Raw genomic sequence first — 14,052 nt, forward strand, 5'->3', positions numbered from 1 at the left:
TATATATATGACTTATGTATGTAATATGTTTTGAAAAATAAATAAATATTACGCGAAGTGAAAGATGAATCATAAGGAGAGTGTTAACTTTCTTTTTAATTCACCTGAGTTCTATATTTTTCTAAATCTTGGAGTTCTCAAAATGTAGAAATTATTACTATTTTATGTTGTTAGTTCGCACGCTGTTGTAGTGATTGTCCTGATGAAGAGACGGGTACGTCTCAAAACCGGTAGACAAAAAATCTCGGTGAGGGGTTATATACTAACTTTACTACATTTTTTGTAAAAAAAATATAAATAAAAGTTTTTTTTTCATTCATTCATTATCTTCTTTACGTTGTTCAATTGGATCGTGTTTGATAATCAAATTGATTGGGAAAGGAAATGGAGAGATATATGAATAACAAAATAAATAAAATCGTCAAATAAAGGTTATCAAAATATATATTTTATGTACAAGATGTCTTTACGTGTTTGCCAAATATTTGTGAAGTCAAATTTCAAAAATGAAGCTGAAATAAATAGGTAATATAAAAAAAAGTAAATTCTCTAAATATATAAATTTTGAATGAAGTAACAATAATTTGAATAATTACACATATGAAAAACAAATGAATTACAAAAATATAAAAAGTTGCTCTTAATATCGATAATAATAAACAAAGAATATTATGAAAATATTTGAGTGCATATAATAATAATAAAAATACTAAAAATATTTAAAATTAAGTATAAAATAGATCGATTCATAAGATCACAATGAGTGCATTGAGCAAAAATAAAAATGTTTAATGATGACATAAAAAAAACGGTATTGAAATCCAAAAACGTTGTGGTGATATTTTTATCCTTTTTATTTATTTTTAAAGCCTGATGTGAATATGATAAAAGTACCATCAAATTCAAAATAAAAAAGTTTAAATTTTTTCGCTATGTTCATTGGTTTTCTAGAGATTTTATTAAAAACCGCAATTTTTTAAGAGAATTCAAAAACGATGCCACGAGAGCCATCTAAAAGTCATATCCATAGAAAAATTAACTCAATCACCAATAGAAAATAAAAAAATCTTTTTTAATGTCTTTGCACAATGTTTAAATCCATTTTTTGCCAAGTTAAATGTTGCAAATACGATGGTTAAAATTTAAAAAAATACTCAATTACAGAAAATAAAACAGTCTACATTGAATCAAAACAATTTAAAGCATATTTTTTCGTAAAATATTTAAAGGCTATTTATCAGCTTAGTGAAAAATTGAGCTACAACGATTTCTGAATCAAAAATATGAAACTAAACAGCTTTAATTGACAAAAAAATAATTAAAAAAGACTACTAAGGACAATCTAAAAACATATTTTTTTGGCGAAGTGAAAAATTGTGCATAAACGATAGTGATTTTTTTGCTTTTGTTTTTTGTAGGATGGTCATTACGCAACAGTTTTTGAATCTTTGAGGTATACATGGTGTTGATTTAGTCTATGACGAGCTGTCTGAAGCTTCCGTCCATGCCGAAGAGGTCATCGTACGTCTTGGGCTTTCCAGGACGCCTGCTCTCATCAGCCTTCACGTTCTCCTGCTCCTTGAACCAGGCGCTGTAGCCTTCCAACTTCTTTTTCCAGGCATCTGGAAGTCAAAAAAATAATTTAAGGATATTACAGAAAAATGCAATAGAATGCAAGATTAACGATGTATATTTTTTATTGATTCGGCATTAACTTTGTGGAGCGTATGGATTATGAGAAAATGACTAAGAACGTATATTTGTCAAATGTGACCGGGATAACAATACGAGGATGGCCAAAAACCTTCAATATCTATCAGAAACTAAAATGTGGTACTGTCAAAAGTTTACGTAACTGGATAGCATGTATGACTAGATGTATGATGAAATAGATGGTACATAAAATCTTATCTAAACATAATTAATCAATTATTTTCTTATAAAAGAAAAAAGAATGAAATTTTGGATGCAGGAAGAAGGCTTTGATTGTGATTTAATTATAATTTTAAGGAAGCACAAACTTTTTGTTTGTCATCTGTCAATGAAATCATCGGTAGTCGTTGAAACTAGTTTTGTTTACATTATTAAACAAATTCTTACAGTGCACTAATTAAATGAAGTAATATAGCGTCATATCGTTTCTTTATAAAATTAATAGCCTTTTTCTCACCACTTTTTTTATTCATGTAATTCAACCTACCGGTTTCAACAATACATTGTCATCATGAGGGTTCATTTTAAAAATAAAAAATAATTAAAATTAAAATTAAAATCCTAAATGTTACATTTAGGATTTTTATAGAGAGTGTGGAAGTTTTTTTGTATTCTAAAACTTTTAATGTTTTTTTATTTTATTTTATTATAATTCTTTTTTATTTAAAATAAACCCTGATGATGACAATGTATATTTGAAACCTATGGTTGAATTATATGAATTAATAAAAGTGGTGAAAACAAAGTCTATTAATTTTATAAAGATATTATAAAATGTACCACAAAGTATCTGCGGAAAACATTCAAGAAATCATTTGGTTCGTTTAATATTTTTAAATATAAAGATAATTTTTTTTTAACTTACTGTTGATGTCAACAATGGACCCAGCATTTCCACCATACTCTTCTGGCATCATCTCTTTGGGCACATGCTTGAAGAGGGACTCGATGTCACTGTGGATGAAGATCTGGAAGAATATTTCAAATTTCATCATTACGATGTACTATCATGAAAGCTTCATATTAAGTAAGGGTTGTTTAAATCGTAAAATGATCAATAAATGGAACATCCCTTCATTCTGCTAACATCTCAAAATAGATGAAGAAAAACATGGTCCATAAGAATATAAGTCTGGGTATTTCCCATAACTCTGAAGAAGAATATGGTTAAAAAGAATATAAGTTTGGGTATTTCCAATATTTCTGGGGTCAAAAGCCCTGTAAATACCCAGACATCCATATTCTGCTTCATCTAAATGCATGTTTTAATATGTCAAAAAAGTGGAGATAATCCAGACTTGTGAACCAGTATTTGGACATACTAAATTTTTTAAATATTTTTTTAATGTTACTTTTGTTGTTGTTTTCTTGAACGAGACGTATTAACACGTTCGAGAAAGTTAACACGCTGAAAGTTAGACAGAATCGTGTTACTTTTGATTTTGTACATTATTTTTGACATCTCAACATAGATGAAGAAAAATATGGTAGTCTGGGCATTGACAAGGCTTACGACCGTCACAGGCTTGGTTAAGTCATCACTTTACACACGTGTAACATTCACGAATTCCACCCATGATTGACAATAATACTACGCAAATTTTGGAAACTTAAGATACATACGTGGAAGTCATCACAAAAAATGCTTTAAATGCAAATCTGTTCTGTTTACTGTATTCTATCGAAATGTGACCAACGTGAAAAGTGAAAAACGTGACCAATCCTGTGAAAAACCAATATGAAATCATTAAATCGCACCAAAACGTAATAAATTACAAGCTAGAATTCCTGATTACTTAAAATCATTTAAAATGGAATTGTAACGTTTTGGTGAGGACCTCCACATATATTGATCAAACTCGTAACACGGTATGTGCGAATTCCCTACAGCCATCTATGGTGGGATGAAGAAAGTTTTTACTAAGCAGACTCTTTTTATTTGATTATGTGTTACTTACACGTTCCCTGATCTTTTCCTTGATGAAAGGCTTCACAAAGTTCACGATGGTGTCCACCAAAGGAGATACGTTGATGACATGGACTTCCTTCAACTTCACAGGGTAGGCTTCCTGAAAATCGCAAAAATAATAATGAGCTTCTAAACCTTTAAGCGTAAAATACGTCAAATACATTCGAAATTCGTAATCCTCCTTTGTTTTTGCGTAAATTAATGATAAATTACGCGCGTCACATGGTTTAACGATCGACTTACATACAACCGGTCTAATAGAGGAAAATTGTCAACACAGGACAAATCATAAATATTGTGATTCAATATAAGGAAAATCGGACAAATATAATTAAACCACGTAATTTTGGTCACTTTATGTATAATTTAAATGTTTTTTCTAAAGGAGTATTTTCTTAAGACAAATTATGTATTTCAATATTGATTGAAATAAAAGTTGAAACCGGTAAATTTATATTTTTTTTTATTAATATCTCAAGATAGATAAAAAATAACCCTTTCCGGTCCTATGTCGAATGTCATTTTTTTCTTTTTCAGTTAAGTGTTAAAATACAAGCAAACATATTTTTTTCTCACTCGCATTTAGTGTAAAATGTAATAATAAGAGACAAGATTGTATAAATTCAAATAAAAGTAAATTTTTAACACAAGTGTAGTTTTATTTTTATAGAAAAACTTGGATGTATTGTTTAACCCTGTAATGCTGTAAATCTATTGTGGACCTGGTGGATTTTTTTTTATTGACTGGAAAGGGTTAATATTTGCCATTCTACCCATTATCAACATCGATATTGTCAGCACTGCGATCGCGTACATAGTACATATTAAGTCGATATTTATAACGTGATGTGTCCCAATTTTCCCATAATTTATCTTGGACTTGAGGTTTGATTTTTCCCTTTTCCCCCTTTCCCCCCATCTCGTCCCTGTTCCAGGTATTTATATTTAACGACATATGCGAAATTTTGTATATGGAATGTTACAATTACATTTTTTTGTTACTCATTGATGTAAATTTATTTATGTAACTGTTCTGTTATTTTTCTAAATAAATAAAACAAATATAAATTTATAACCACACGACATCTGTCCACTACATGAAAATGATGTGGAATGCATCAAAACACGTGTCACAATGAGTTTTGAAAAATGACATTTAAATAAACGAAAATCAACATTTTGAGTGTGTCCAAATACTTGTTCACAAAATTTGGATTATCTCCAATTATATGAGTTATTTTAATCTCATCGAAGATGAAGAAGAATATGGAAGTCTGGGCATTTACGGGAATGACGACCGTCATAGGTTGGATTAAGTGATCACTTTACACACGTGTAACATTCACCAATTCTACCCATTATTGACAACTGGATTATAATCACACACATGAGAAACGCTAGAAAATAACATTTTAATTTTTATCATTTTAGCTTATTATTTGACCAGATAATTTATTTACAACATTTTTTATTATTTCTTCATCTTTGATAAGATGTCAAAAAATAATATGAAAAATCCTCTTATAATTGGAGACAATCCAGATTTGTGAACAAGTATTTGGATACACTCAAAATGTTATGAAAAAAAATATTTTTTCGTCATTCTTTCGTTGAGTGAATAATGTCGGTTGGTAGTTTTACCTGCACACAGATCAAGAACTTCTTGACAAGGGTCGGGGTGAACTTGGCAAAGTGGTTGGGGGTGGCGACGGAGGCGTCCAGGATGTACACGTCTCCCGCCACTCCGATGGACTCCTCGGCCAGACGGATGTCGCCGATCATGAGGGCGGCCTTCAGCGCCTCGGGCACGTTGGGCGTCACCACATCCTTGTTGGCTCCTGAAAATTGGCGATATTTCAGTCTCTGAAAAATTCTCTCTCTATTAATTTCTCTCTCTATTAAATCAAAAAACCTGATTTTTCAGGAGAACGTTTTTTAAGTTTAAAAATAAAACACAATTTATTAAAAATAAATATCAAGCCACTTATTGAACTTTTTACTGTGTAACAGATCTTTTTAGGTAAAACCTGAGGGTTTTTTTTGCATTTGAAAAAATATATAGTACATAAAAAAAAATTTTAAACAACGCCTTTTCTTCAAAATGCAAATACAACATTTTCTGCCCTATAGCGGGTAAATATTAAGTTAAAATATGCCTCTTTTGCTGGGATATAGTACATTTTTTTAGCATTCCGAAAACATATATAACTGAAAATTGACGATTTTTGATTTATGACGTTCTTGAAAGGAGTGAGAGATATGGTAGTTTTAGAGTTTTGCAAATTTCACGCGATATACCGAGCTGAGTGAATCTGTAAATTAATTCAATTCGAACCCGTTTCCTCACCCCAATGGTGCATAGGGCACTGCATCATATAAACGTAGTGTTATATTGATCGTTAATACACGAAGGGAAGGTGATCAGCCCTCCGCTTCAGGTACCAGTCCAGGGTAATATGGAATAAATATTAGAGGGAAAAAATCATTTATATTTATTAGGCCTCCCTCTGGGAATCGAACCCGGGTCCTCCAGAACGGTAGCTGAGCGTGCTGACCATTCCACTACGGAGGCGGAATTAAATCATATGATAAATCAATGTACCTCTCATCATCACGACCCTGCGACCTTCCGGGGTGAGCCCTGGTAGTGGGGGCATATTCCTGAAATAATAAAAAAACACAATAAATTATTGAATTCGTTTTTTTTTTTGCATTGCACAATATGTTTACTATAATTATAAGGAAAAAAGTATTTTATTAATACAACAAAAATCCCACAAAGGCATGGCCCGTGTGTGGGTATACATTTTATTTTAGATTATAATAAACGGAAGATGAAAGAGTACTATATATATTTGAAATATTAAAAGATTTAAAGTGCTTATATAAATTAATGAATTGAAATTTCTTTTAAACTACATATTTTGAAACAGTTTAAACTAACTGAACTGAATACTACAAGCATTTTAAGCGAAGGACATCCTAATAACATTTAACTAGGTTCATTGAAACTTATCATATTTATATTGACTAAGCAACTGGTTACTTAGCTGGTTAGTTAAAATAATTATGATTAGTTTTAATGAACTTAGTAGAATTTTATTGAGATGTCCTTCGCTTAAAATGATTGCAGCTTTAATTTTATTTAGATTATTATATGGTTTAATAGAGTTAGCTCCGTATTTGATCAAGGTGAAAAATTGTTATTGAAAATGAAATATATTATTCACCTTTACTAGGTATTTTGTTTTTATTTATATGGTACATTAAAAAGAGTCTGCCTCCGTAGTGTTATGGTCAGCATGCTCGACTACCGTACCGGAGGCTCGAGCTCGATTCCCAGGGGGGAGTCAATTAAATACAAGTAATATTTTTACTCAAAAATTAATTTAATATTTCGCTAGACTTGTACCAGAAGCGGAGGGCTGATCGCCTTTCCTTCATGTGTTAACGATCAAGATAACACTGCGTTTATATGATGCAGTGCCCTATGCACCATCGGGTATGGATAAGGGTCAGAAGATCAAATAATTAATTCATTTATTTATTTTTAAACAGATAAAACAAATAGCCTAATTTCTGTCAATCCCTTTTTTATGGTTTTTTGGGTATCATCACAAAAATGTAAGTTTTATTTACTTTACCAACACGATTTAATGTCTATGTGAAACTCAAAAGTATCTAAAATTATTATGAAAATATTTAAAAAAAAAATGTTAATTGATACCATAAAGACACCATTTTTATAATTATTTTGTATTAAAGATGAACTAACATCACGCGATACCCCATATTTTTAAGATTAATTTAAAAATATATTACACTTTAACTAAAAAGTGACATGAAAGACTTCGAAGAAGTAGTTTTCATGTAAAAGATACAATAAAATATTTGTATACTGTTAGATATAAAAATAATTTGTACAGAAAGTAACAAGAACGGTATTCATGGTTAAATATCCGCCCATACGAATTTGAAACCTTGACTCATATTTAGGATGAAAAAAACTGGTTTTTAAACATCAATGAAATTTTACTAAACTAGATAGATGTTCAACTTGAAATTATATGTTGCACCATTAATCATATGATAGATATAATAAACGTATCGGTAAGTAACGTAAGTTGAAACAGATTTGATTTGCAAGTACATCGCTCACTCCTTTCAAGAACGTCATAAATCAAAAATCGTCAATTTTCAGTTGTGCATGTTTTCAAAATGCCCAGAAAATGTACTATATCCTAGCAAAAGAGCCATATTTTTAACTTAATATTAACCCCCTTTAGGGCAGAAAGTGTTGTTTTTGCATTTTGAAGAAAAGGTATTGTTTAATTATTTTTTAAAAATATACTTAATATTTTTCAAATGAAGAAAAAACATTTAGGTTTTACCTAAAAAGATCTGGTGCATAATAAATAAGTGGCTTGATATTTATTTTCAATACATTGTATTATATTTTTGAACTTTAAAAACATTCTCCTGAAAAATCAAGTTTTTTGATTTATGACGTTCTTGAAAGGAGTGAGCGACATATGTTTTTCGAATTACCTAACGTCCTCTGAACGTTCTCTGAAATGTAGATACGGCTAATGCGACACCGCTTATGTTCCTACTTAGTTATGTATTTAAAGCCTTTTTATTTTTGTGAGTGGGTTTGGTATTTATGTTTAAAGTTACTTTAATTTAAAAAAACTCATGATTGAAAATTCTAGGCAAAAACTGCACTCGTTTTTATTTTTAGTTATATTACTATTTCTTAATTACATTTTTTTTAATATTGCCGAATTAAAAAAAAAATCTTGTATTTACACCTATTTTACTATTCTCTACTCCTTGTGTTTAAAGTGTCCAAATCTTTGTTCACAAATTTAGGTTTTCCATCTACTTATTGCATATTTTTATTAACCGTGATACGTAAAAATGTATCTGTAGCCTATCACAGCTTTACACAACTTAATTTTCGCGGAAACAATATTGGTTTAATGTGTATTTGTCGTTTATTTTTAAGTATTTTTGTAACTGAAATTTTTGTAATTTTGCAACACATTGTAAGATGTGAATAATTCTTAATTTCGATATTTAACTTTTGTTTTTGAAATAATATGAATGGAAAAAAATATGTACAACCCTGAAGGAATCCTTTACATTATTATTATTAACCATATCCGCTCCCTAGGTGGAGCATATGGAGTCCACAAACTGTCTCCAGGCTTTTCTGTCGGCTGCCAGCTCCCTTGTATCCTCCCAAGCCAGATCTGCGTCCCGAAGTTCTGACGAGAACTGCCGACGAATTGTCAGCAGTGGTCATAAGTACTATTATAAATGTACCTGATACATTTATAAATTATGACGTCAGATCCGACGGATTCAGTTTTCCTCGATAGAGACATATCGAATTTTGGTAACTAAAGGGTTAAATACACATCCGGACTGGACGATCCAAGGTCCCTAAGGAAGTTGTTGAAACAGACGGACTAAGCTACCAATGAAGGTGATCCACTCACAACAGGGTGAAGACTTCCTGGAGCTCTGGTCTCGCCATGTCTCTGTCGCTGAAGAATTCTGGCACAGCAGCCCTCATGGTGAAGTACATGTCCAGTTTCCTCTTGCACTTCTCGAGGGAGAACTTGCAGCCTCTGAGGAAAGTCATCAAGCGAGCATCGTCTGAAAGAGGAAGAAGAAAAAAACATCAGAACTGGAACCACAGTGAAGAGTTAGCTGGTTCAAAACAACGGATGGATATGGAAGAGAATGGAAGGATATAGAAGAGGCTTATATCCAGCAGTGGAAGATAGAAAATTGAAGAAGAAAAATATGCTTTGTACTGTTCTGTGTCAGTCTGCTGTGCTGGTTGGAGTTGTAAAGGCATCTGAATACCGGCCAACGTCAGGTTGGAATCGAATTTAGCTGACTAACTGAACTAACTACCTTATAATCCCTTTCACTGCCTACACTGGGGCACTTCTAGAAACTTGGTGATGGTTTCATAAACTTGAATTTATTTAGATTGGCAGTGATAGAGAAATTGAAAGCTATTAAATGTAAATTCACAGTACAATCAAGATAAAATTTTGTTTTATATTTATCGAAACATAATTCTTAAAATAAAATTGCTTTGAAAGAGAGGTCTGTCAGGAAGCCTAGAAGCCTAGAAGCTTATGTATTAGTAGATGCCTATATCAAGCAGTGAAAAACTGAAGGTTGAAGAAGAAGAAAGAAAAATGTCTTGAAATATTGTATAATTATATATTTTTTTACCCCAAGAGTTGGGAAGATGAGGCTGCTTCTCCAGCCATTCCTTGATGTGCTGCAGGTCAGATTCCCTGGTGGAGACATTTTCATTCAACTCCTTCTGGATCATGGAGGACATCTCAGTCGACGGTTGTACCAGAGTCATCTTTGGGCTGGTTGTTTACCTGCAAGGATCAACACCAACGTCAGTTAATATATGCACATATTGACATGTTAATATAGATGGAGAATTGACGTGACTTGTCACCCGTCATAGGCTGGTTTAGTAATTACTTTACAGATGTGTAACATACACCATTCTACCTATGAGTAACAACCACAATACCTACTCGAAATTCATGGAATTTCTATATATATTGTTGAAATTCGAAACAAGCTTGAAAAAAATGGAACAAAGGCAAAATAAAGGAATAGGTAAATAGTAAATGGGTATATATATATAAATATATATATATATATATATATTTATATATTTATATTTATTTATTTATATATATATATATATATATATATATATATATATATATATATATATATATATATATATATATATATATATATATATATATATATATATATTTTTTTTTTTTTTTCAATCATGTTTATAATTGTTCTTTTAAATAAATGTATATAATGTATGTAAATAATAAAAAAAAAATACAAATGATAATTCACTATAATTTCACCAGAGACATCTAAAGTGAGATGTAAGCTATGTAAATGCCCAGACTTCCATATTCTTCTTCATGTATGTTAATTATTTTTATTTATAGATATATTTATATATTTATAAAATAAAAAATAAAAATGACTAACCACAAAGTAAAAACTTTAAATATGAATAATACTGAAAATATATAAATAATGAAAAAAGGCGTTTATTTTTTTTTCATTTATTATTTTATTTATAATCATTTATTTTTTATTTTTGTCACAATTGTCCATTCACTTTACGAGTATATAAATATTTTGACATAGCGATCTATAAAAATTCAAAGGCATTTTTCTGATACTTTTCTAATCGCTTTAAAAGGCCGATAATTGAACACGTGTTTCGTTGTAATAATATGCCGAAAAGATGTAACAACGAGGAATGTCGTCATTGTAATTTCAAGGTTGATGAAAAGGATATGTAAGTTGACAGTCAAAAAACACGTGGACATTCAAGAAACTCTTGGTCCTTGATGTTTGATGATAACATATTATAAAAATTATATTTATTTTAACAATAAATTCACAATATTTTAAGTGTGTCCAAATCCCTGTTTAAAAATCTGGGTTTCTCTGCTTAGGGGTAATTTAATTATTTAACATAATTTTTTGTCTGCGAGATCTGGATTCACTACACTAAAAAGTTATTTATATCAGGTTCTTTTATTGACATCTCAACGTATATGAAAAAGAATATGGAAGTCTAGGTATTTACATGGCTAACGGTCCGTCATAGCCTGGTTTCAGTGATCACTTTATACAGTGTAACATTCACCATTTTACGATTTATAACCGCACTCGAATGTACATTCATTTTTTTTTAATTTCAAATATTTCAGTTCAGTTTTCCGTGTTGTGCGCTATTTATTTTGTTTACCTTTTCACTCATTAAAAATTCAAGTTAAAATTTTAAAAAATCTCGTAGTCAGACGTAGTTCGAGTAAAAAAGAATTGATATTTATAATATCTATAAGAATATACAAATTTCAAATAAAAGATAATTGGTATTTTTACCTGACAGCAAATACAATAATCTAATAATTAACTAATTTCTTCATGTGTGAGTTCGCTGCAGCATCTATGAATGATTTGCGTAAGTTTTTTTCATTTAGCAGAGACGCTTATATTTCTTGGCATCGCGGGTTTGATTTCCCCCAATTGCGAAATAAATTCAACTACGATTCTTTTAAATTGGTCTGGGTGTTTGTGATGTATGTTTAACATATTCCAACTTATTATACCTGCAGATAAGCCTCTAAAAGTAGAGAATTTTCGGTATATTCCTTTAAAAAAACGTGTTTGTACTTTGGTTACAAATAATATGTACAAAACTTGGTACATGTCAACAAGTTCAAGGAAAATTTGAGATGTTTAGAAATTACTTACATTTAAAAGATTTTTCACTCCTTTCAGCTTGATATTTCTATTCTCCAATAACATTTAAGTAACGTCTGAGACATTACTATTTATAATTAGAATCCTAACTGTCCATCAAACCTCCTCCCTTAGTTTTTCCCTCTATCTCTCTCCCTAAAATCCCCTTTTTCTTTGCATCATTATTGTCATCTTTTGAAATTTATGTTTTTTTTAAATGTTCATGTACTATCTACCTTCTAATTGCAAACAGCTATATATGTTATCAAACGTTTTGATCAATATCACTAGTCTGTTTTTGGTTGGTTTTATTATAAATAAGATATTGCAATGATCCCGCCAATTTACTTATTTCATTTCTGTACATAAAGTTTAAATAAATAAATATTTCGATTAGTCGGACGAACTTTGAAATCCTTCTAGCGATTCCATACGAAAAATTGAAAATGATTTGTTTATCGTGAAAAAATGTTTATCGTGAAAAATTATTAATTTTCAATTCGAATATCATCAAACGCAAACTTTAGTTTGTATAAAAATTTAATAATATTATAAAAGTGATGATATTTTTCAAATACTTGCAAGGGGTCAGATCAGGAGTCGTCAGAGTCAGCGTTTGTTACATGTATTAGGAAGTGCATGAATGTGGAAGAGGCAAAGATTGTTTACGAAGACAGATTGGTGTTGCGTTTTAATTCCTGTGACTGCCTGTTAGTTAGCTAGTTTTTATGAAATTTTTTGTACTTGAATAATAAAAAATAAAAAATAAAGGTTTTGTTGTGATGGTTTGGGCATGTGAATCAAATGACTGAATTAAGAACACTAAAACATTATTGAGGCAAATGTGGTTAGTAATAGAAGCAGAGGAAGACCGAGGAAAACTTGGCGTGATCAACTATTTCAAATACTTTAAACTGTAGTGAATCCTCGTGATAAAATTAGACTCAAAATACTCGTTTTGCTTTGAAAAACCAAAGCCCGACATTTTGAATTTAAGTCTTTTTACTGTCGTAATATCTATCCCTTTTTTATTTAAATTTTACTCGGTAAATACCCTTATTTCTTATATTTGACAATGATCTTACTCCCTTCCTCACACACACATACACACACTCCCACTCTTTTTCATTTTTATTTTTTATCTCTTAATATTTTAAAAGTAATTATAACATAAATCTGGAATTGTTTAATTGGCTTGATTTGTATTAATGTAACTATTTTTTATTATATACGTTTTTAAATGTAAAACTGTAAAATTCCTGAACAAATAAAATAAAAACAAAAAAAACATCAAAACACGTGACACAATACATTTTAAGAAATAATGGAAGTTACCAAGTCAATCTTAAATTGAAAAAAAAAGTAAATGTTGATAATAATTTTTAGTTTTCATACAAAATATCCGACGAACAATAATTTTGATCACAAATAATTATGTTGACCTCCAGCAATGTCACCGAGGTCATGAACCTTTTTTTTTGTAAGAATACAAAATTATGTTGCAAAAAATATGTAATAATGACAGCAAAAAACATTAAGGTACATCTGTCATTGTTATTTAATAGCGTATTTAGAAATTCATGTAAGAAACTTGGAGCTTGCTGACGACTTATAGGTTAATTCACGTCGGATGGGGTTTAACACGAAAAAACATTATTTTTTAATATTTTTTTAAAGGTACATAAAGAAGAATATGGAAGTCATATATTTAAAAGCCTTACAACCCGTCAAAGGATGGTTTTAATGACCACTTTATACACGCTTAGCATTTACCATTCATTTTTTATATTTTCTCATTTGTTTATTTTAAATATGCTTCTTACCTTATATTTTTCTCATTTATTTCTTTATAATATGCTTCTTATGCCTATTTATTATGCCTGTTTTTTGTTTTTGTATTTTGCCATGTATTAGTTTTGGTTATTTAAAAAAATATATTTTTTGTTACTTTATTATTTGTGTTCCAGTCTTGTTAACCTTAATCCCATGTCCCAAAAAGAGAAATAGAAATTACTCATTGGGAATATTGTGTG

At 30.2% G+C, this 14,052-nt stretch overlaps 1 protein-coding gene across 1 annotated transcript in view; it reads right to left on the reverse strand.

Moving 5' to 3' along the window:
- Window positions 1–850: 850 nt before the first annotated feature.
- The window catches only part of LOC148299799 (alpha-tocopherol transfer protein-like), a 31,619-nt gene continuing 18,417 nt past the window's right edge, over window positions 851–14,052 (reverse strand). Inside the window, exons 2-8 of the mRNA XM_088275660.1 lie at window positions 9,941–10,098; window positions 9,187–9,346; window positions 6,285–6,343; window positions 5,324–5,520; window positions 3,672–3,782; window positions 2,579–2,681; window positions 851–1,622 (exon numbers count right to left, since the gene is read on the reverse strand). Coding sequence (XP_088131786.1) covers window positions 1,471–1,622; window positions 2,579–2,681; window positions 3,672–3,782; window positions 5,324–5,520; window positions 6,285–6,343; window positions 9,187–9,346; window positions 9,941–10,079 — 921 coding nt within the window. The 5' untranslated portion in view covers window positions 10,080–10,098 and the 3' untranslated portion in view covers window positions 851–1,470. The remainder of the gene's footprint in view (window positions 1,623–2,578; window positions 2,682–3,671; window positions 3,783–5,323; window positions 5,521–6,284; window positions 6,344–9,186; window positions 9,347–9,940; window positions 10,099–14,052) is intronic.

The sequence above is a fragment of the Brachycentrus maculatus genome, unplaced genomic scaffold (assembly GCF_059751285.1).
Source record: "Brachycentrus maculatus isolate JH-2025_06_01 unplaced genomic scaffold, ASM5975128v1 h1tg000938l, whole genome shotgun sequence".
In the NCBI taxonomy this organism is placed as follows: Eukaryota; Metazoa; Arthropoda; class Insecta; order Trichoptera; family Brachycentridae; genus Brachycentrus; species Brachycentrus maculatus.